The sequence below is a fragment of the Melopsittacus undulatus genome, chromosome 12, assembly GCF_012275295.1.
Source record: "Melopsittacus undulatus isolate bMelUnd1 chromosome 12, bMelUnd1.mat.Z, whole genome shotgun sequence".
Classification (NCBI taxonomy): domain Eukaryota; kingdom Metazoa; phylum Chordata; class Aves; order Psittaciformes; family Psittaculidae; genus Melopsittacus; species Melopsittacus undulatus.
The window spans coordinates 2,390,092-2,414,134 of record NC_047538.1 but is presented as its reverse complement, the minus strand read 5'-3'; the positions used below and the strand labels follow the sequence as shown (position 1 = coordinate 2,414,134).

General features: G+C 46.3%; 1 protein-coding gene across 1 annotated transcript in view; it reads right to left on the bottom strand.

Annotated features, from left to right (window-relative positions):
* Window positions 1–6,356: 6,356 nt before the first annotated feature.
* The window catches only part of UBR4 (ubiquitin protein ligase E3 component n-recognin 4), a 79,457-nt gene continuing 61,770 nt past the window's right edge, over window positions 6,357–24,043 (bottom strand). Inside the window, exons 89-107 of the mRNA XM_034068093.1 lie at window positions 23,811–23,932; window positions 23,216–23,413; window positions 23,033–23,113; window positions 20,732–20,819; window positions 20,212–20,339; window positions 19,738–19,845; window positions 19,387–19,506; window positions 18,492–18,682; window positions 17,975–18,148; window positions 17,345–17,444; window positions 16,590–16,808; window positions 16,235–16,348; window positions 15,632–15,774; window positions 15,204–15,329; window positions 14,370–14,564; window positions 12,275–12,499; window positions 8,552–8,642; window positions 7,859–8,021; window positions 6,357–6,764 (exon numbers count right to left, since the gene is read on the bottom strand). Of these exons, the coding sequence (XP_033923984.1) occupies window positions 6,700–6,764; window positions 7,859–8,021; window positions 8,552–8,642; window positions 12,275–12,499; window positions 14,370–14,564; window positions 15,204–15,329; window positions 15,632–15,774; window positions 16,235–16,348; window positions 16,590–16,808; window positions 17,345–17,444; window positions 17,975–18,148; window positions 18,492–18,682; window positions 19,387–19,506; window positions 19,738–19,845; window positions 20,212–20,339; window positions 20,732–20,819; window positions 23,033–23,113; window positions 23,216–23,413; window positions 23,811–23,932 (2,651 nt within the window). The 3' untranslated portion in view covers window positions 6,357–6,699. The remainder of the gene's footprint in view (window positions 6,765–7,858; window positions 8,022–8,551; window positions 8,643–12,274; window positions 12,500–14,369; window positions 14,565–15,203; window positions 15,330–15,631; window positions 15,775–16,234; window positions 16,349–16,589; window positions 16,809–17,344; window positions 17,445–17,974; window positions 18,149–18,491; window positions 18,683–19,386; window positions 19,507–19,737; window positions 19,846–20,211; window positions 20,340–20,731; window positions 20,820–23,032; window positions 23,114–23,215; window positions 23,414–23,810; window positions 23,933–24,043) is intronic.

Below are 24,043 nucleotides of genomic sequence, written 5' to 3'. Positions count from 1 at the left end.
GCCAACACAAGAGGCACCGACACAACCCATCATCCCAAACACTTCTTAGGAGCTGTAAAGGAGATTTTATCCTCCCAGCACACGTGTTCTCCTGGGATGCTGGTTTTGGCTCTCATTCCTACCCAAGGTGGTAATTTCTGTTCAAGCCCCAGAGGATTTGGGCCCTTGTAGGTGCATCCCAAGCCCTTTCACACCAGGATCTCCTCATCTCGGGGCAGGACAGCACCCACTCACCCACGGGGTGCGCACTGAGGGTTGCTGAGGTCGTGTTGCCACAACACATGGGAAAGAACAAGCTGTAAACAGGATTATAATTAATAGCAGCAATTATTGGGGTTATCATCACTGTGCTAAAGATCTCTACATCTGGACCACTGGAGCCCAACAGCTTGTTGAGCACTGGGGATCCCTGCCTGCCCTGGCCTCCTTCCCCAAGTTAAAGCATTTCCTTTGTTTCCCTGTGAGGGTGCTGAGGCGCTGGCACAGGGTGCCCAGAGAAGCTGTGGCTGCCCCATCCCTGGCAGTGTTCAAGGCCAGGTTGGACACAGGGGCTTGGAGCAGCTGCTCCAGTGGAAGGGGTCCCTGTCTGTGGCAGGGGTTGGAGCTGGAGGAGCTTTAAGTTCCTTTCCAACCCAAACCAGGCTGGGATTCTATGCATTTCTGTTTAACATGTGCCCTTTTCTGTATCATTCACTTTCCCCAGTAGAGAAAGACTGCAGGAAGGTGTCATCCTGCTTCCCTGGTGGCCCATGACTAATGCAATACAATATCAATGCATTCCCCCTGCGGAGCAGTCAGGATGAACTGCAGCAGCCCCAGATCTACACCAAGCCATTTCTCCTGTGCCTCCCTGGACATGTGCAGGTCACCGAGGCCTCGCTGGAGGCTGCACCAGGTTTGGCTGGAGCTGGCCCAGAGCTTGGGCTGTGATTCACCTGAAAGTGGTTTCTATTGTACAAGGGAAGGGACCTGAGTCAGGCAGAGGAGTGTCAGGGTGGGGGCACCTTTCCAGAAGGAAACCCATTTGAGGCTTTTTCAGAGTGGGAAACCCACTGGGGAGGTGCCTGATGCTCCCAGGGTGGTGGAGGAAGGGTCAGGACAGCTCTGTGGCACCAGCTGTGTGACTGAGGCAACAGGGATGTGTCTGATCCCTCCCAGCCCATGGCAATGGGGGGACGAAGGGAAAAATCATTGTGGGACAAAAGAGGTTTGGAGAGAGGTTGTAACTCCTGCTTCAAATCTGGGACCTGCAGCAACAGGGCCGGATGTGGGGAATGGCACTAAGCATGGGATTATCCTGCTAATAAAGGCTATGAAAACAGAAGAACAGTTAGAACCTTTGAGGAGGCAGCACAGACCTCAGCGGGCTGAGAGCCACATTCCCCATCCGAAACCTGGGGCTGATCTCTTCTGGAGGGTGATACCTGGGGACCCCATAATGGAAAAGCATCTCTTCCTACCAGCATGCTTCCCTTTGGGAAGGGGATCTCTGCTGACATCCAAGATATCGATGAAAGGGATGGAGCCAGCTCCTCCTCAAGTTGATGTGAACGAGTAGGATCAATCCTGCCAAAAAAACCTAGGAATGGGGGTTTAATAATTCATTTTTTTTCCTCTTTCAGAAACCTGTAAGGGAATAACTATTCCTGCAGGATCAGGGGGTTGGGGCTCACTTGTCCCAGTGGCTTTATATGCTGTGGGAGACATCCCTGAAGTGATTTGGAACTTAACTCACCCAACCACCTTTCCCGGTGGTCTCTGCAAGCTGCACAGCTTGTTCTTGCCCATGCCCTCAGCTCTGCACGTGTTGAGCTGTGAATCATCCCTGCAAGTCAAAGCCAAGCTGGATTTTCTGATCTGGAATTTGGCAGGGATGTGACCCAAGGGGTGGCTTCTAAATAAGCTCCCATGGACCACGGGAGGTCTCCTGGGGTGCTCTGGGAATGCTGCTTTTCAGGCTGGCTGCTGTCCAGAGTGGCTGGAAAGTTGCTGGTTTCACTTGTGAATTTAAAGACAATTTGGGAATTTGGATTTGGTGCTTTTGTATGGGACCACACAATCCCAGAGTGGTTTGGGTTGAAGGGACCTTAAAGCTCCTCCAGCTCCAACCCCTGCCATGGGCAGGGGTACCTTTCACTAGTGCAGCTTGCTCCAAGCCCCTGTGTCCAACCTGGCCTTGAGCACTGCCAGGGATGGGGCAGCCACAGCTTCTATGGGCAAATACCCACCTTTTGTAGTCATTTCTGTCCCTTACCTGCTTGGAGGACGTCAGACCTCATCCTTGAGTTCAATGGGGCATAAAATGGTAAGAAATAAGCCCCAGAGTGAAAACAGGGCTGGCCCCAAAGGTGTGGCTGGGGCAGGGAGTTTAGCAGATTTGCTTTGTTGTCCCAGGCAGACAGCAAAGCCGGCGCCACAGTGCCCAGTGTTTGCAGAGCAAGTGCTGCAAGGGCTGCAACGGAGACAGCAAGGGCTGGGCTGGCAAAGCCTGGTGATCTTCCTGCAGTAGCAGGGATGGGACAGTCCAGCCCCATGCTGTGCCCTTCTGCTGAGCAAAGTGGGGATCTTGCCCTGTTGGAGCAAGTCCTGAGGAGGCCACAAGGATGAGCAGGGGCTGGAGCAGCTCCTGTATGGAGCCAGGCTGAGAACACTGGGGCTGTTCAGCCTGGAGAAGAGAAGCTGTGTGGAGACCTCAGAGCAGCTTCCAGTGTCAGAAGGGGGCTACAGGGATGCTGGAGAGGGACTATTCATCAGGGACTGTAGGGATAGGACAAGGGGTGATGGGTTCAGACTGAAAGAGGGGAAGTTCAGGTTGGAGATAAGGCAGAAGCTCTTCCCTGTGAGGGTGCTGAGGCGCTGGCACAGGGTGCCCAGAGAAGCTGTGGCTGCCCCATCCCTGGCAGTGTTCAAGGCCAGGTTGGACACAGGGGCTTGGAGCAGCTGCTCCAGTGGAAGGGGTCCCTGCCCGTGGCAGGGGTTGGAGCTGGAGGAGCTTTAAGGTCCCATCCAACACAAACCATTCCATGATTCTATGAATTAGCCACCCAGCAAAGTCTCTGTGCTTCCCAGAGCCAGTGGCTTGGGCACCTCAGGAGGTATTTTGGTTCAAATAAAACCGTCAAACCCCAGTTCATCAAACACAACACAAACCTTCCTGCCCAGGTAAGCACAAGCCACGCCATAGGAGCTGTTTTCATGTGGTTCAGTGGCCCGTGGCACACGTCTGGTGTCTCACTGCTTTGCTGTAGCGTCCTGGAGCATTGCCATGGCAGGAACTGGTAATGCCTTCGTATGAAAGGGGATTTTGTTGACTAATGCCAAGGTAACCTTTGGTCCAGTGTGTGCCCAAAGCTCCCCAAAAGCTTTGGACAAAGAGAAAAGAGGCTCCTTGCTCCAGAGTTGTATTCGAGATGTGCCCATGTGATCATCAAGGCTCCACCATGGTCCTGCTGAACACACACGATCCATGTATCTGTCCCCTGCGTGGAAAACAAGCTGTACAGATCCATGTCCAGAGAGATAAATCACTTTTCCTGCATCGGAAAAAGTCCAGGGAATCTTTAATGGCATAGAAACACTGCAGCTCACAGTGTGGTTATGCTCAGCAGCCCTAACCCACCGCTTGATGGAAAATACTTCCAGGCTATTGCAGTAAGAGGCAAACACAGGAGAGAAGCTTGGATGGAGAGCCAGCTGGAAGCATTGGTGGCAGGGCAGAGGAGCAGGAGGAAGGCTTCCCATCCTGGTCAGAAGAGCCATGTACAGCTTCCAGAAGGGCATTCACCTGCTTGAAAAGGGAACAGGCACCAAGATGGAGACATCAGGAAATACAAGGGGGAAGGTCAAGAGCTTTCCATCTTAGGGAGCAAGCCCCAGTTCTGTTCCGGTCCCAGGCTACCCTGGCTCTTGTGCTCACAAAGGAGCTTTCCCTCCAGAACTCTGTTCAGCTGCTGCTCTGGTTCATCAGTTTGAGTCACTTTACCTGCTTTGAAGCAGTTTCCCTCAGTCTTGCTCCTCTCTTACTTCTAATTTAAGTAACACTCCCCCTGAAAGCCTTTGCTAACTCCCCCAACCCATGGGGGATGTTGCAGCAACCCATGGGGGATGTTGCAGCCTGGGCACACTGAGGGTGTTTGAGCCTATGTGTGGCCTGTGTCAGCTGGAGCTACCCAAAACACTCTTGTTCTTGTCCCTCATTAGGTCTTCTGGGGTAGTTGAGGCTTTAGTCCTTCCCAGGCTGTTCTGCTGTGCAGAATCACTAGCACGTTGTTTCCACCTTCTTTTCAAGCCCCCTGTGGTTTATGGATATGCCAGCTTTGTTTCTCTGGGCCTTTGCAAAACCACCTAGAACAGCTCTCAGTAGTCACTGCAACTGTGCTTACACTCGTAAGGACATAGCGTATGTCCTCTCTTGAAGACCCTTCCTCCTTGTGGTTGTAGTAACATCAGTGAAGAGATGGTGATCACGTTCTGCTCCTGGTAAGTTTAAGGATCTGCTCAGCTGCATGGGTGGAAGAAGAATGATTTTGGTCTCCCAGATCCTGCCAGAGCAGAGACTGGCTTTGTAAAAGACCTGTGCCACATCAACAGAGCTGCACTGGGATCTGCAGCAGGAAAAACTGGAGCTGTGCTGAAGTTACCTTGTAGGCAAGGTGTAGAAAGGTGCTGCATGAGGTCTGTGTAACATCTGTCTTTGTGCCAGTGAGGCAATGGCTGAGAAGCAGACGCTGAGGGATGGCTGGGCACAGGAGGCTGTGGCTAAAGGAAGAAGACCTATTTGTCTGTAAAAAGATGATGAGGAGATAAGCAATGCAGCTCACTGTCCATCCCAGCTTCCCAAAGCACATTCATAGCTCTTGTCCCCAGCTTCACCCATCTCTCTTACACAGAAACCAGTCAGAATGTGGCACAGCTTCAGTCTTGCACCTGAAGTCTTCGTGTTGTGAGAACCTTTGGAAACACAGTCACAAAAACCTGGCTTCTTGTTCCCTGTTCCAGCTGCTGTCAGGGATCAGACTGATTTGAAAGGTCATACACTCAAAATGGGGTTTTAGTATTGCCTACACCGGTATCGGTGAGCAATGCTTGTGCAACCACTCAGGTTATTACAGCTGCTTATTTGCAGAGAAGACTGTTAGGTTTGACTTCACAGGGCTTTTAAAACAAGGTGTGTTTTTTCTCTTTTATGTGGTTAAAAGGCAAGTGAAATGCAGTATCTCTGTACTAAAAACAAAGTCCACACATCAGCCCCCCCTCCTCTACCTTCATAAGGCAAGACACATCTACCCAACCAACACAGCAGCCCACTGACATGCCCTCAAGTCCCCTATAAGACACCAACCCCAGCTTCTCAGGTGGTTTGCTATTCAGTGCTCCTCCCCAGCAGCAAATCCGACTGCCAGGAATGACATAAGCACCCATGGAGGTGAGAAGACAAAACTTGGGCCTTCACCCCTTTGCTAATTGCTAAATCATAACGTGTGCTCCACACGAACAAAAGGCATCAAATAGGTTGCTGAATTATTCAGCCTCTAAAATAATTACTATGTATGGGATGGGACTGTGTTAGGATTGCGGAAATTCAAGTTCAAACAGAGACAAGGAAGACAGGGAAAGCTTTATTAGATTCCAGCTTAACCACGTGTCAGCTGGGTTACAGGACAGCAGAACTGGTGGTAAAGGTAAGTTACCAGCATGCACAACTGGGTGAGAAAAGGCAAGGCTGTATCCAAAGCACGTACTTGGTGTCAGGCCAGGGCATGCACACCAAAATGGAAGCTATCAAAGGGGCGAGTAGCCGGCTCAGGAATGTGCATTTCCATGTGATTTTCCATGCATTTTGCAGAAGCTGTGAATTTTACGAGAGAGAGAAAACAAATTCATGGCCAGCAGCGTATCCCTCTGAGAGGGAACGTGGCCATCAGTCCTACATGACCAGAGGCCACAGCATGCAGGCCTGCTTTGAACACAGCCTTGGTGAGAGTGAAGTCAGGAAGACACTGGGATATGCAACATGCCTGGAGAGGGGCAATGCGAAGCACCAGGGGATGGTGGCAGGGCCAGATGCCCTCACCCAGGTGGAGAAGGGCTGGAGGGAAACGCTGTCCTTGCAGTCCACGAGTCTCTAAGGCTCATGTCCCACAAGAGGAAACCTGCTCTGCATGTAAAATCAGTAAAGACAGTGTCAGTCTGTTTCCTTGCTTGCTACAAGCCTTTTGTTTCCTGTGGCTCCTTGTCCAGACTATGGGCCGGAAAGAGCAGCAGCTCCAAGCCCTGAGAGAAGGAGCTCTGAAAGAAAAGATGAGAAAGAACTTGGCATTTAGGCTGCTGCATGGTTCAAGTACTAGTCAAACCCATCTTACCCATTTGTTCGATTTATTTAACTTCAAAGAGGTGCACACTAAAGCATTAAGATTTACTGGTTTGGATTCCTCTCTGTACAAGTTCTTTCAACCAGCTTTGAATACACAAAGGCTTTACAGATAGAAGCACTGAAATACAAGATAAAACAAATCTAAATTCCAAATCACTTCAAGAGGAAAAATTGTAGAAAATAAAAAAAAAAAAGAATTAATCAAAAAACTCTCCCCCAAAACTGCAGCACTCCTCAGGGAAGGGACAGACTGCACAAGGAGGAACACAAAGGGATGGAAGGCAAGCTAGTGTAGTCTCTGCCCAACGCTTCGCTGTGCTGGCGGCTCAGGGGATGGAGTTCAAAAGATCCTTGAGGAAGCTGTCGGGATCACTGATTTCTGACAAGAGTCCTTTAAAACAAAAGAAGATAAGACAGAATAATTAGATCCACAAAGCAGCTTTTCCTGCCCACATTGGGGATTTGTGCTAGGACATGTCTAAGTTAATAATGACAGCTGCAGCGTTATTTTGAGTATGAGCAAGACGAAGATAAACCCTTGTTGGATGGAGAAGGGACCAAAAGTGTGTGCATTAAATCCATATGGCACATGTTCCTGTGCAAGTGAGCAACTGTAAGGACCCTGCTAGCTGGCTGCCTGGCAGCTCTGTACATCAGGCAGAAAGAGACTAGCCTGAAGCACAACAAACTTGTGACAGAACTAAGAGCAGCTTCTCTGCACATTCATTTCCAGCATCTCCCGACACCTGGGGATACAAAATCCCTATGGAGAAAGGCTGAGAACACTGGGGTTGTTCAGCCTGGAGAAGAGAAGCTGTGTGGAGACCTCAGAGCAGCTCTCAGTGTCTGAAAGGGCCTACAAGTATGCTGGAGAGGGGCTCTTCATCAGGGACTGTAGGGATAGGACAAGGGGTGATGGGTTCAGACTGAAACAGGGGAAGTTCAGGTTGGAGATAAGGCAGAAGCTGTTCCCTGTGAGGGTGCTGAGGCGCTGGCACAGGGTGCCCAGAGAAGCTGTGGCTGCCCCATCCCTGGCAGTGTTCAAGGCCAGGTTGGACACAGGGGCTTGGAGCAAGCTGCTCCAGTGGAAGGGGTCCCTGTTCATGGCAGGGGTTGGAGCTGGATGAGCTTTAAGGTCCCTTCCAACACAAACCATTCCATGATTCTATGCAGGAGCTCTCGCTGCACTGAACTGCTGCCTTGAGTACACGGTCACATCTGTTTATCAACCTTCAAACCACATATTCCCCAAAGCACTTTTAAGTTGGGATGAACATATGTATATTTAACAGAGGAGACTGAGGACCAGGTGATAGAAATTTTCCTGCCTGGGGATGCTCAAGTGTTGTCTCCCAACTGTGTTTGAAATAGCTTAGGCAATACCAGGAGCACAAACAAGCTCCTGCAGCGGTGTCAGGAATGCTGCTGTCTCAAGCAGTCACGAGTTGCATAAGGCAGCCTATAAAAGGGAAAGTGCACACTTACCAGCCACATCCAGAAACTCAGAGAACGTTTCCACTGGCATGAATTCCTCCTGGAAGGTTTTCAGGGCCTTGTCTGCAGCTTCGTGTATTGGCATGTCATTGTGTCGTATGAATTCAGCAAGAGAGTAGGACCAGCCTCCCTCTGTGTTACTGGTAGGCACCTTCTATAAGGGGGAAAATGGGATCAAATCAGTCAAAAACGTAACAGTGTAGAACAATAACTGATCCCTTCTCCTGTTGCTTTTGGACTTGCAGCCCCTCCCACACAGTGAAAATTACCCCATATGCGACTGCTTTGTACAGAATGCAAAGCAAGGTCACAAGCATTTTCTTACTCTCATTATCTGACCCTCTCTGGAAGCTGTAGGTTTCCTTCTGGTGGATGCCACTACCTCCTTCCTTACCCACTGCTTCCCTGGGGCGGCTCTGAATGTCCTTGCTTTAGTGAATGATGAACAGACAAAATACACAACCCAGGAGTGGAAAAAGTCTCTCAATTTTTCAGACACCAAATATCAAGAGGTGCAATAGGCACAAGCAGTCTCTTATGGCCTTTCTGCTCATCCAAGGTGAAGTTTTAGGTTTTACAAGGATGTTGGAAAAAAGGGGCTTCAAATTCTGCCTTCTATTTCCAACACATGTAGCTGTTCAGGTTAGAAAGCTGATATCAATGAACTTCAAGGTTTTCTCTTACCTTGAACATGTTGTAAATGAGATCTACTAGGGCCCAGAAGAGAAGGCCAGAGCGGTATGTTCCATAGTCCTTCACTGTCTTATCTGCCAGTCTAGGAAGATAATGAAATCAATCTTGGAGTTAATCACTTTACTATGCTTTGGTAACCCATTTGATGAATAGCATGAAAGCTGAAGCAGCCAAAAAGCCTATCAATAATCCACATGGGAATAGCTCCGAGTAAGCTTTGCTGTGTGCTCTTGGACACAAAACAAACATGGGGCATCCACAACCTGTGTACAACAATTCCTATGGCTGGGAAGTCACTTGCCCAGCTGTGCCTGAAGCAGCCAAAGCAGGTTAACCCATAAAACCTTATTTTACAGGAAGAAAACAAGCACAGAGGGAATTTGACTGCTGAGACTAGTAGGAAGTCAACAGCCAAGCTGGAATAAACAGCCCACATCCCCCATTTGTGTGCTCCCTGTGCAGCAGATTCCTGCAGAAATAACTAAATGGAGGTTTCAGACACAGTCTGTACCAATGGCAGAGAACACAACTCACAAAAGCATTTCTGAAAGACTTCAAGGGAAATATCTCATCCTTGAAGAAATGAAGGAATTCCCATTTAATACCTTCTCGGTTACTCTACTGCTGTGAAAGGAGTTTGGGTTTGGAACTTCAGCATCTGGCTGAAGAAATGTTCCAAAAGGTGCAGAGCTGTCTTGGGATAACAGCTCCCAAAGTTTACAGGATTAATCACAAACAGGTTCTGGCAAGGCAGAACCTCCTGCCAGCAACTCTAATGGCTTTGGAATTTTCTTGCATGTGTTTCTCAGGTACCTTTGCCTCCATCACATGCTGCTTCCTGCTTAAAAGCTTTGGAAAGAAAAAGCCCTTTTTTATGCATCTAGAACTAGATGAGCTGCCACTGGCACAAGTCAGCAAGACAAAAGGGTATTGTCTGACCTGCAGTCTGCCATTAACTGGGGATTTCTGGGGGGCAAAAAAAGCATTTTTCTGCTCTTCTCAAAGGTTCCATTGGTGTGTCTGCCCTTAACACAGCCAGCCTGGGAGGTGGCAGCCTGCCTGGGCACTAAGCTTCATTACTGAAAGGAAAACCAATTAGTAAAGGTGACTAAATTTCCACGGGAAGAGCAGCAAGGCTCATTCTAGACTCCCAAATACTGCAAGCCAGGGTTTCTTTTTATGTGAATGGGTTTGATCTAATTGGAGTCTGCTCCTTTAATTGAAAACTAAAAGGCCCTTGTGGGTTAAGTCTGATAGCTACCTTCTGGAACAGCTACTCCATGTAATAGCTGCAGCCTTGTCATTAATGTAAGCTGGTTCAGGCTCAGCAGTTGTACGTGGGCTGCCAGCAGAAAGGCAGACATCAATGCTTCAGGAACCTTGCTTCTTCATGAATATTTTACAAAGGTCACAGTCAGAGCAAAGGGGAAAAAACAGAAGGATATTCTCCTCCCAGACTCCAGATGAAAGCTACGCTGGGAAGTAGCTACAGGCTTTTTCTAGCTAGAATTCCTGGTTCAGGAATAAGAAGCAGGTAATCGGTCACTTGATTCAGCTCTCTGGCATTTGTAAGTTATAGTGACAAAAAAAGAACAGATCCATTCTGGCAATTTCATCAGTGGGTTTACAAAGTGTTTCTAAAACAAAGAATCTCTCTCTTTGCTCTTGCAGACAAACTGTGATAACTGCAGCTCCTGGCACAGATAGAAGACATTTTGAGCTTGATTCTCCTCAGATGTATTTTACTAATCCAGCTGAGCAGGCAGAAACACCTAACCACAGGACAGAGCACAGGCACTGTTTCTTGCCTTCACTAAAGTATGAGGGAATACAGAATATTGCCTGCATGTTCATTAATAAGATTTACAGGCCTTTTTTAGGATCACAGATTGATCCTCAGCTGCTTTTAGATGCACTGTTGGTTGCTACAGCGACTTCTCTCCATCTCCTCCACTAAAGGCAGCAACAAGTCCTTGTGTCTCCCTAACCTTCAGCCCACACCACCCCAATGTAGTCTGAATGGTGCAGTTCCCAGGGAGCACCCCTGTACTGCATCTCATGTGGAATGCTAATTGTAATCTCTGTATGCAGACACACTACTCTGATGTTACAGACACTGGCTTTCTCTTTGCCTTGGCCTCCAAATTCAAGGTATTGACCCTTATCTGCAGAGCATTTCACCATCCATCACCCTCTTCCTGATTTTCCACAAGAATAAATAAGCCCAGCCCTTGGAAATAAGAACTGCCATATTTCTATTGCTGAGAGGTATTATCAGCAGCAGGCTTTGTGCTCTCTTAGTCTGCAGGCATTAAAGCACGTCCTTGAATAAACCTTGACATAATTCCTGAGAACTGTTTCTGAGTGTTTTCCCCTAAAATTCCAGAGACTGGATGCTTCAGCTGGAAGTTTCTTGCTCTGTTTCAGTATGCTTTTATTATAGTCATGGTTAGAAATAAGTTGGGAAAGAAACAGAATCTTTTACTGAGGGATGAAAGACACCAAACATCCACAGCAAACCCACAGCTCTGCTTTGCCAGTCTCCTTCACAAGCCACATGAAAGCTGCACACCCTTGTGTCTACAATAACATCTCCTGTCAGTGTTAAACCCCCTTTCCCAGAACTCAGGCAGGGTGGTGGCAATAGGAGACACAGAACAGGTTGAGCCTGAGGAGAAGAAATGAGCACAGAAATCAATACAGGAGCCCCTTTAAGGGCTCTTTCCCTTTTGATGCCTTTAATAGCATTGATGCATGCTGTGTTGTGTGTTACTACAATGTAATGACTTTATCAAACACATAATTAATGTCATCAGAATAAGAATGCCCTTTAAGGCGACTTAGAATAATAATGAATGTATTCCTAATTATGACAGCTATTTAAAATCATCTTTTCAGTAACTGGAATTCTCCTTCCTTCTCTGGAAATATGTGCTTTTGTCAGGCACAGCCACTTATTCTTGTGCTTCAAGTGCCTGACAGCTGCTATTGATTCTTTTCTTTTTTAAAAGCAATGGCATTTGATTTCTATTTCTATTTTTCTATTTAAAGAAGCTGGTGCACTGATCAAAAGAGCACAGAAACAGCTTCTTTAGTAAAGCAAGCAGAGGGCATGCTAGCACCTCTGAAAGAGCACACAACAGAAGTTACTACAGCATTATTACATCTCACTTGATACAGGGGAAAAATAACCATGGAATGGTTTGGGTTGGAAAGGACCTTAAAGCTCATCCAGCTCCAACCCCTGCCACGGGCAGGGACCCCTTCCACTGGAGCAGCTGCTCCAAGCCCCTGTGTCCAACCTGGCCTTGAACACTGCCAGGGATGGGGCAGCCACAGCTTCTCTGGGCACCCTGTGCCAGCGCCTCAGCACCCTCACAGGGAAGAGCTTCTGCCTAAGAGCTCGTGACTAAGAGCTCATCTCAATCTCCCCTCTGGCAGGTTCAAGACATTAAACTTACCATTCTCCTACTTTTAGCTATATTCCTAGGAAAAGCATCATTTCCACTGATCAACTAATTCATGCACTCCAGAAAACATCCAGAACTGAATGCTCCTCCTTATACACCTGCAACGCTGAGTACCAAACTTCCCAGAAGGGTCAGTATCTGCTATTCTAGAACACATACACTCCTTTTCTTATCTCCCCAGAAGCCGCCTGTGGCTCCCACTGCAGTGACAGTGACAGGAGCACACGGCAGTGGCATGGCTAACCTGCTGGCTCCCCCTGGTGACACCACTCGCACGTGGGAGGTGACAAGGAGCCTCTTGAGGATCTCCACTCTCATGGCTTTCCACTTCTCGGGGGGTGAGATGTGCAGTGCCAGCACGGTGTAATAGTGGGGCCCATCCACCTCGTAGGCACTCTCCACCCACTTCTCCTTGGGGTGCTCCATGAAGCTCTGCAGGTTCTTCTCCTCCCTCGAAGTTGCTCGAGTTCTGAAACACAAGAAAAGCTTCAGCAGCTGCTCTAACCCTTACATGTTAATTTGCTGCTCCTCAGGACCTTTGAGGGGCTGCATCCATGCAGTCTCGAACAGGAAAAAGCAGTGCAGGCTTGGCACTAGCAGGTTGCTCCCAAATCCCTTCACTGCTTGAGCAGTTGCTCCCAGTGGAGCTGGCAAGTCTAGCATCACTTTTCCTTTGAGCTGTGCATGGAACTGGAGCCCTGCAAGGCAGCTGGCATTGCCCCAGTAGAAGGCAATACTACTGTAGAGCTATTTTTCCTTGTTTTAGAGGAAAAACGGATTAAGGCAAACCAGTCCATGCGTTCAGGTTGCACCTTCTCCCATCTGACACAAAGCACATGGCTGCAGCTCCTGCACCAGACTTTTATTAGTCATCTAATGCAGAAAGCAAAATTCAAATTCAAAAGCAATCACTGAGAGGATAAAGGCCAATTTCAAACCCAAAAAGACAGTGTATTTACTGTAAGCTTATACACATATATATATATATCCCCTAGCTCCAATCTCTTCAGGAGTCCTGACCCCCAGAGCTGCTCATGCAATCTGTGTTACAGCAGACTTTATGTACATCTATCATGCTTTACCATGGTCTACTGCTCTACTTCATCAGGAAGAGGCTGCCAGCCAAACAGGGTCAGATACACCCTCCCTACCAGGATACTATAGAGCAGCATCTTAGCAGATAAAGCTGTTCCTATGTGACCTTTTCATCTACTACATGCTACAGCTGGTAGCCAACCAGTAGCTCTTCATTTTCTCCATTTAATATCATCCTGCCTTTAGGAAAAAATAGCGCCTGGAAACTACATAAAGCATTTTTACACAGGAGCCACACAGCGGGTTCCGGGCTCTCGGGTGCCAGCAAGCAGCCCAACAAGATGAAAAGAATAGTTTCATTTATGTGTCTCCCAAGGGACTCAGAAAACAAGAGCACAGGGATCTGGAGAGAGATAGCAAAAACAATAGACAAATTGTATTAGAGCCAAAATGTTGATTAGTTCCAGGCAGGAAAATTAGTGAGATTTCCCTGCACTGCATTTGGAGTGACCTTGGTTGAAGAGGAGTGTATTTTAACATTTATAGCCCCATTTAATTAGTCTTTCTAGTATCTACACAAACAAAAGGCATATGGGCATTACATTGTCTGTATTATCAGGACCAGCTCACGCATTCCAAAGCATTTAGGTATTGATAGATTTGTACACTTAGACCTAGTGTCAAGCCAAAGCACACCCTTATCTCATGCTTTGCATAATGAAGATCTTACTGAAACACTGCTGACTGCTGTAATAATAGTAACAATGATAATAATAATAATTATAATAATAATAATAGAAAAAAATGTCTCAATGTCAGGCAAACCTCATGGACCTGAACACTACAGGAGAATTCTAGTATGTCAAAACTGGAAACAAAACTGGCTGCATTATTTCTGTGTTAATACTGGATGAAATGATACCAGGGTTAAGTTTTCAACTAACAATTACTTCATCCTAGTGTCTCTCTTCTGTCTGCTCCAGAGCAAATGAAGCTGGCAGTGTTCCTTTCATCTAATAACCCTGTTGTTCACTCCAGAGGTAATAATTACATCTAGAATGGAAAAAGAAGCTAATTCCCAATTGCTTTTACTCAATAGGCTCCCTGTTACCCTGCATGTTCAGGCAGCAACTCCAACCAATGAAAACCTCTAACAGCCCACTTAAGATGCGCAGTTTGGTTCCTCCTAAAGCTTTTGTGTGATTTCCCATCTTTCTTGCCTCATGCATATAACAAAGCCCAGAGTGCAGCTCTGAGAGACCTTTCTGAGACTACAAGTAGAAGGCAGAGGTAAAGATACTGACGTGTTGAGGACGTAGAGCACCGTGTGGATAATGTATGGAATGAGGTGTATGTTGCTCTCCCTTCCTCCTCCTCCAGTATCTACGCTGAACGATTGCTCCATTGCAAACCGGAGAAAGAGCAGTTTAATGTCATGGACATTGAGCTGGTAGGTGGGCTCCCGCTGCCCTGTGCACTCCTGGAGGTATGTGTTGTGTCTGAAAAACAGCAGTTAAGTGTTACTTTCTCAAGAACCTTTACAAAACTTCAATCAAATTTCTTCTTCCACACCAGAGCTCAGAGTCTGAGCAAGTATTTCACTGAAAGGCTTCAAGGAATGACCAGGATATGAAATGCAATCACTGCTACCTTCAATTAACCTCCCCAAAGGGAGGCTCTCAGCTTACTCTGGCAAATCCAGTTTCATCTGCATACATACATATATATATATATATATATATATATATATATATACACACCCATCAATACTATTTTCCCATGTCCAGGGTGTGGGATACAGCTCCCTGGCCAAAATGAATTAAAGATGTTACCACTCCTGATTTCAAACCTGACAGTACAAACCCAACACAAGGTAGACCAGAATACTGACAACAGATGAACCATCAGCTCCAGGGAAGTGGTTGGGCTACTGTAACTCATTACCACCCAACAGAGGTTTGGAACTACACAAAGGAATGCTCTGATGTCAAGATAGGTTTCTTTTGTAAAGCACAGGGTCACTGGGTTGCAAATAAATCAATACTGTCACCTCACACTGCATCTTCAGGAGTAACTTGGGGTTAAGGAGGTAATGAATTCATTTATTTATAGGTCAAGAAGTTACTTTTCCTACTCACCGTGCTAAACAAGTAGCAAAAGCAGACTCTGGCACATGAGGTCCCCAGACTGGCAGGAGCCCATTACACTTGGTGTTGGCATTTTGTAGGGCTGCACTCTCCCACTCTTCACGGCCGCGAGCAAGTCTGCATGGAGAAAGCGAGCCATGCCCAGGCAAGTTAGAAGGATGCAAGGTTTTGGCTAAGAAATCATCAATATTTGACAATTCCACAGCTTCTTTAAACCATGGAGCTCACTTTTCAGTGTCCAGGCCTGACCTTCATTTGGCACATTAAAACAGACCACACCAGAGCAGGCCATGATGCCCCCAGGCTGTAAAGTGATCAACTCAGAAGCAAACCCATCCTGAGTTACAAGGCCAGGTGCTCACAAACCATCGTGGAACATAAGATCAGCCAGCACCCCCCAGCCTGCGAGCAGAACACACCTCACAGCTGCAAGGTGACAGTCATAGTGGACAATGTTGAAGTGAGACACTGTGCTGTATCCTTGCTGTTTTCGGGGCTTGTTCTCAAACTCCTCTAGTGCAACACGTTTGGTGAAAGTATAAATCCCAAGGACTCTTGTAGGCTGCAATGATGACACAAGGGCTGTGTTAAAGATCATTCACAACTACAACAGCTGACATTTTGCACTGCTTTTAGACTGCACTGGATTTCATCTTTCCCAGTCCCTACTTCAAACTCAAACTGATCAAATATTCCATCCCTGGCAGTATTCAAGGCGAGGTTGAACAGCGCTATGTTGCCCACAACATGGTCTAGTGTGTGATGTCCCTGTCCATGGGCTTGGAGCTGGATGATCTTAAGCTTCTTTCCCACTCAAGCCATTCTATGAAATCTTTTTCCAACTTCCACTAAAAACACCCAGATTTGTTTTCACTAGAAACCCACTTCCACTTCCCAACCAGCTCTAGAATTACTGATCCCAAGAACAAAACCTGTGATTTCTGATTTCCCAGTGCCAACACATCAACCCTTGTGTCAATCCGTCAGCAGGCGAGAGGCTTTGAAAATGTATCCCACTTTACCTGAAATTTGTATCCTTCCCGACAGATGCAGCAAGTCAGACCTGGTTCTTCTATAAGTTCCTCCATCTGTTTAAGCAGTGCAGTCTTGGTCACTACCTGACCCTTCTCGTTTGTCTGAAAGAGGAGGTTAAAAAGACAATGATGAACACCACAACACCACCGGAACAGGAATGCCCATTCCATTTCCCAGCCTACTACTGGCAACTGTGTTTGCTCTCCCAGCAAACTGTGGGTTTGAGCTCTGCAGTATTTATCAATAAATCAGTTAACACAACTCCGTGTGTGGCAGCTTTAGCAAGACACAAATAAAAGATCATTAGCTCACTAGTCTGCCATCAGTGCAAACAGACATTACCGTCATCCCCAGGGTGCCCAGGGCCTTCTGTCTCATTGCCATGGCCATACGTTTCTTCTCTGCACGTGTCTCCTTCCGGGCAGCATCAATCTTCTTATTCACCTCTGGATGTTCCCTTAGTGCCTCCAGAAGATTCTCTGCTAATGTCCCGATCCCTTCATCACTAGACACCTGCTCCAGCTTGTGCAGGTTGGTAATGGAGTCTGTGCCTATTAGCACCTAACAGGGATTGAAACACAGCACTTTCTTCAGAGAAAAGGTGCACCAGCAGTAACTGTTCCCTCTAATGCCACCCGTGACAGCTAAGCAGAAGCACCGATTTACAACTGGTTTTACCAAGTGTCTTTCTTCTTTGATGTTGCTACACTATGGGCCCTAGACCCTAAAACTGTGTATGACAGCAGGGCAGTTTGCCTCTCTGCTGGCCATTCCTACGAACTCAGATGTGGATGTTGGATGAAGAGCATCCTTAAAACAGTACCAGGCCCTGAGAAACCTATGAACACTATACAGGGCACAGGCCTGAATTACCTCCTCATATTGGTGTGTGCATCTCACAGCATGCACAGTAAGAAGATACTGAAATCAAAATCTCTGTCTTCCAGACTCTTACAGACTAGAAGATGACACCTGAAGCTGGTGTGTCTCTCCAAGCCCACCAAAAACAGTGTAGAACCAACTGCTTATCTACAGCCACTAAAAGCAGCATAACAAGCCAGCCACGTCCTACCTGGCTTTCACAAGAGTCTCCTTACCTGTGTAGCAGGGTGCTGCGTGGCAAGTCCTCGGAGCAGGCGAAGGATAAAAGGAAGTGCAGGTCGAGCTAAGAATTTCTTCCATACATCTGCATCCAAACTGCACAGAAAACAAAAGCAGCAGCTGAAGAGCAGTCGCCCGTGCTGAAAAGGCACTTGGTGGTCAGCCAGCAGCACAGCTGGCAGAGAACAGGCTGTAGGCAGGACAAGCACCCTTCCCCCTGTGTCCTTCATCCATTAATTACTGAAGTGATATTCACACTCCCACTTCCATATTGTGCATGGTAATACCCACAGTGTCAGCTCTTAGCCTTGGAATTTGTTTTGTGTTCACAAGCTGGCCATCAACAGCTCTGTTACAGTGCATTAGCTAAGGAGCAGGCAGGAAACACAAGCACTGTCCCATCCAAGAAATCAGCTTGGATGGGTATCAAATGGGAAGATGACAGGCTTTTTAGTTCACCCTTATAGTGGCACTGTCTCACCAGACCCTCCACATCATCACAGCTGTACCAAGTCTAAATGCTTCTGAATGTGGACTTGTTAATGGCTTGCTTGGAAGACTGTTGTGGTGACGAAACAAGCAAATGATGTTCAGGATTATGCCATACGTTAACTAGTGACTCTTACTTCTTTGCACTGGGGATGTGCTTTTTCATGTAATCAAGGGCATTCTGTGTAATTCCCTTCTGAAGGATGAGATCTTTCAGCTGATGGCCATTGCTGTTGTTCTTTATTCCTGCTGCTATTTTACAGAAGCAGTCTAGGAAAACTTTATCATCTCCACTGTGCTCCTCGTCATACCTGAATGAAGACAAGAAATGGTAAATTGGAGGCTCTCCAAACATCTCTGCCTGTAATCCTCACTGCATTATTGCTGAATGTATATACTCCAGCTCAGATACTCAGAACAGCTACTCAGACCCTTGTCATCTCAGAATACATGCTAAAGCCCTACCTCTTCAGCTACACATTCACATATTTCTTTTACAAATGGCTTAGGAGTGAAATAGGAAATTAAGCTTATGCATTAGGAATCTCTGAAGCTTCACATTACACTGAAGTAAGCGTCAGAGAGGAAATAAAAGGTTCACACTTGTCAGTACAACCGATTTAACGTGTTTTTAGTTGAAACATGACAACATACTTATCAAAGTTACAGTAGGGCTTGAACCGATCAACCAGAATCTGCATTTTCTCCATCTCCCCAAAGGACAGGTAGGGGATGATGCGCAACAGGCCTTGCAAGACACTGAGATTGGAACGGACAAAAGTACTGTTGATCTGATCAAGCAGCATTACCAGCTGATCTTTGTCACCAGTTAGGAGGAGGTTACCCTGCAAAGGAAGAATGCAGCATGATTTATATGGAGGAATAAATCTATAACATTCAAAAAACCTTCACTCTAGTTGCTGGTAGACTCTCTTGAAGGATTAGAGGTCTAGGCCCTTAATAAAGACAGACTAACGAACAAAATCCAACCTCATTCCCAAGTGTCTTGTGGAATGGCTGTATCAACTCCTCTAGCTGATACCTGACTTCTTCACCTACTGTTAATGCATTTTCTAGTCAAAAAGGTCTAATGATTCCAGCCCAAGGGACGTCAGATTCCCATACACCAAGAGTTTCAAAAGATGAGCGAGAAACTCTTCTCATTCTCAGGCTGGTTGAGATAGATTTTATTTTCAGTTAGCTGAAAATCAATCATGTTTTCAACATGTACAAAAACAAGGCAGAGCTGTCTTCTCTTGTCTCCCACTGGCCTGTGGCCTAAAGCAGCAAGGAAGGGATCCAAGCAGAGCCTAATAACCCCCACAACTGTGCAAGAATCATCCTAAAGCAGCCTTGCTGTGCTTTTGGTTCAGGGCACTCCTCTTGTCCTACCTCCAAGACCTGCTAAGACATGCCAGCAAGCATAACAAGGGTTAGACTCCCATTTAGCACTCCACAGCTCCTGAAGCTCAGCATCACTAATAAGATATTTGCAATCTTTGAATCCCAACCAACACTCCCATTCATGTACTGAGCCCCAGGCACTCACCTTGTCTTCGCTCAGAGGTTCTGCATTGGATTCATCCAGTATGATCTCCATTATACTAAGCACTTGTTCTGCCACAGCTGCTCCTCCACTGTCCTTACTTTCCTGCTCAGCCACCAGAGCCTGAAGAAGATGGCAGCAGTTATTGGAATACCAGTACTGGAACAGCAGTAACTGATTCAACTGATCCACACACTTCCACTCATAACAGATAAGGATTATCTAACAGGTAATTTGCAGTGCCAGCCCAGCACTCCTGTAGATGCCATAAGGCAGCATGACAGTCAGAGGTACCTTAAAAACACTGAAGCCCATGGAAAACATGGACTTTATGGAAGTCCAGGCTGCCCTTACCAGGTTAAGAGTTCCCAGCATGACATTCAAAGTGTTCATCTCTGGCTTGACCAGCTGCTGACGATTTATTTTCACCTTCACACAGTAACTAAACAGTTTTAACAGCACCTAGAAAATACAGAGAATGCATTTTCAGTGGTACCTTCAGAATGAGGAGGGTTTTGCTGAAACCAAAGCACCCAGTTATATAGCTAGTTTCCAGCCTACTGGGGTAAAGTAAAAGCCAGAGTTTTAAGCATAGGACAGCTTTGGTTTCAAGTAAGGCCAAGGCAAAACACACTCTGGCAAGGCAGAATTTAGTCTTAGGAGGAATGAGAGGGAAAGAAGGAATTCCTCAGGTTTTCATTAACTAGTGAAGTGAAATCTCTGCTCCAACACTTCAGGTGCAACACAAATCAGAGTAAGCTTCACTAATGCTTGTGGCATTTGCTATCATGTAACTCCTGACCCCAAAGTCCTAAAGCTGAGACTCACAGTTAAGAGGTGCCGGCCTTGTTTGAAGTCCTTGATTCCAGTCAGTCTGTTGAGCATGCACTCCAAGCCTCCACACTGGGCCATGACACCTGCCATTTTATACACTTCTTCCTCATCCTCTTCTTCATCTACAGGACAGACACAGATTGTGAAGAGAGGAAGCAGGCACAGTACGGCAAGCTTAGTCCAAGAGACAAAACAGTGGAGTAAAAATGGGGAGTACAGTAGGACAGATTTACCAGCAAGTCAAGTCACTTCAACTGTATCCAATTTGGAAAGAATTATGAGCAGGAATATGAAGAAGGGCCAGGCAGAATGGTCCCTGTGCCATGCAAGTGTTCACATTCAAAGAGCAGATTTAAAAGCTTGTTACAATCCACTCCAGGTGAAGCAGGTAAACGTAGCAAAAGCAACGTCAATCAACTTTAAGCTCACTGCTGTAAGGATAATAGTGCCAGTGCTCTGCAGTGAACCTCAGATTTCCAATCTAATCCCAGCTTTCAGGAGACAAATGCATTACCAGTAGTGGAGTCGAGAGACTCGATGAATTCCTCAGTTGCATCTCCTAGTAACCCTCGCATGCGGTAAATGATCCTCATCGGCTCCCCCTGCAAGACAGGAGAGCATTTTATTTACTGTCTCTCTGTGGACACTTATTTTCAAGTCCAGTTCTCTTTACAGCGTGTAACACACACTCCAGCCTCAGTTTCCCTTCCTGCTGTTTTCACTGTGGATGGGAACACAGAAATCTCTCACTTCCTCATTCCTCCCTGAGCTGAGTTAAAAACAACAGTAAAGCCACCACCTGCAAAAACATCAGTATCTTATCTCTTGGTCTGTCCTGGCATTGCCACTTAGATTGACAGGCTGGGAATAAACAGTTTCCTTTAGCACCAGTGAAGGATCTTGCCAAGAAAAATGTGCTTTTATAGAGAAACGCCTGCTTTCCACAGCAACCTTTCCCTCTGAGGGTATTGCACAGCACACCTGGGAAGTACAGGGATCAGGCATAGCCCAGTAAATGAAACAGGAGAGATTAATCAGACAGATGCTTTTGAACAGATAAAATCTGCAGGGATGGAAAATGGAAGAGCCCAAGGAAAAGGCAATTTAATGAGCTTTCAGTAAGACAGTATATTGCTGAAATGACATAGCCAAGCCCACTGAAGCACAAGCTGTGCTAAAAAGCCTGGGAAAAGGCTAGTTTTCCAGCTGTATTTCCAGCTGGAAATACTGACAGCCTACCACTAAACTTTCCATTTTAATCCATAGGCCTGAATAAAAAGCAGAAAAGCAAAATCCCAGATTTGGGAGCAGGAAACCTTGTGAGAGAAAACCTGTCAGAGAGCGCACTAAGCCTAATGTGGAATAAGCAGTGCTTAATGTCACAGCAAATACATAAGCAGAGGGAAAGCCCCAGGGGGAATATCTGCTCAAAGGCCACGCTACCGACCAGCAATTAACACCACAGGGGCCCTGGTAAAATGGCAGATGAACAAAAAAAGCCAGTGAGAGACAAGGGAAACAAAAAGGGGCCTGAGGTTGTGTTCTTGTGTGCCTGTCTATTTCCTAGGGAACGTGAGCCGCAGCTCCAGAAGTGCTCTACTGAGGTGCACACAAAGGGAGGCAGAGGAAAGCTCAGTAATGCTGAGTGAACTCTGCCTTTCTCCAGCAGCACTGCATCCTGCTGCAGCTCAGCATCCCCTGGGAATGGCACCTCACTGCTTGGGCAGCACATGCAATCCCTCAATAACTGGACTAGAGCTCCAATTGGAATGCACAGATAAAGACGAGCACCTCACTTCCCTGTCCAGGTTAGTACCTTGCTAAAAACTAATCATTGTCACCTAGCTTTGGGCTTCATTTTGCAGTACAGAAGGCCTTTTTACTGAAGTTATGCTTGATGAGAACCATTCCCCACATCATCATTCAGTGAAAATGGGCGTTTGTTTGAATTCTTCCCCACAAACACAGGAAACAAACGGTTTCAGAACACCAAGGTTGCAGTCAAAGTGACTGCAATCCAAGAGTAAATGAGGAATGAACAAGAAGTATTGGGCAAATCAGTCTTCTTTTATGATCTTAAGTGCTACAAAAAACATATTTGTTACAAGCAATATTTATTCTGATGGATTCCTTCTCAGTGCGAGTTTATTTTAGTGGCTACAAGAAGAGGAAGGGAAGAGCTTGTTCTGGACCGTATCCACCCCTGAACAAGCTTCTGGGACATGGTGCACTAGCTCCTAAGACTGCTGAATCCATTTCTCCCTCTGAAACAGGTACTACACACTACTAAGAACAAACTGAGAGGATGAAACCTGTCAAGTTCTGGAGATCCCTACATGAAAAGCACAAGAGCAGAAGTATAAAGTAATATAGAGAAACGCTGCATAAATAGCTTGGGTTCATCTCTGAAGCTGATGGAAGATGGAACAATCTGGTGTCCCTGTCTGTACTCACACATTAAACTGTCACGTGTAGATGGAGTGTGAAATGTGCTTTGAAAGGCAGTGACACAAAGTTCAGCTATTTCCCTAAAGGAATGTAAGAGTTTGTTACTCAGAAAGTCAGTTCACGCATCTGATATGCTACACAGCAAAGTTCAATACACTCACCTTGGTCAGCTTTTAAACCCCTGATGTTGCAGAACTGAGTAACAGTCATTAAGGGAGCACATAAAGGTGCTGACCTATTATATCCAAGAAATTATATGCTAGAAAATAAATCCCAACTCATGTTATTTTTATTCCCCAACCCTCTTTTCTTGGCAATACGAAGGACAGGCACTTTGTGTGCTAACATACATAACGACAACACATACCTCATTAGTGGGACACCACACCTTCTTGTAGACCTCGGCCACAGGCAGATCCAAACTGATGATCTTATTATTCACCAAAAGCTGTAAAGGAGGGAAGAAAAAGTCAGTTCTAGCAATCATCTGCTGCCTGGAAATGGCAGCCCCATGCAACTGCACAAGAAATCCCCACTCGTGCATTCTCACCTCCATTCCACTGTCATCCTCCAGCAGAGCCACCAGATCACAGTCCTGACAGATTTTGTTCTTGATGTCCCTCATGAGTGGCCCAATACCAGGCTCATTACTGCTGTAGGGATTGCCTGGCATTCTGCCCTGTAAGAAGTCTTCCTGTTGGGGATCTTTCTCCAGTGTTACAAAGAACTCTGTCACTTCATTCTCTTCCTAAAGAACAGCAGAACAGAGTGAGTGAGTTTTCCCCTAACCATGCTCCCATTCCTGCACTTCTATGGTAGCAAGTGACAGGATGTCCCTAAACCTTCAGTCCCTTCATTACTGGTACAACCTGTTGTATGCTGTCACATATGTGGCACGTATGAAGATGTCTACTATCATTTAGTAAGCAAATTCCTCAGCATGAAACAATACTAGTTTTTTGCACAATGCATGCCACAGCAGGGAACCTGAATGCTAAAACCCCTAAAATAGGATACTACTACAGTTCCACACTGGCTAATATTAAATCATTATTGTAGACACTACTGGGTTTTTTGCCAAACTGCAAGCACCTGTATCTATTTAAGAAGTCTGTAAGTGATGCTACAGCCTTCTCTATACTTACAGGATAGATAATACTGCATAGTCTCTCAAAGATGAAGACTGGAGTCCTGTAGTCATCAAGGCTGTAACGTTTTGCAGTCTCTATACACACTGCCATAAATGCTTTGGTTTCAGATTCTGTGCCTGCCAAGAAATGGAAGCATTAAAAGACACAGGAGTCAATTTTACAGGTTCCATTTTACCTCAGCATACACAATAAATCCTTCTGCAATAAGCACCACACTTTGGTGCCCT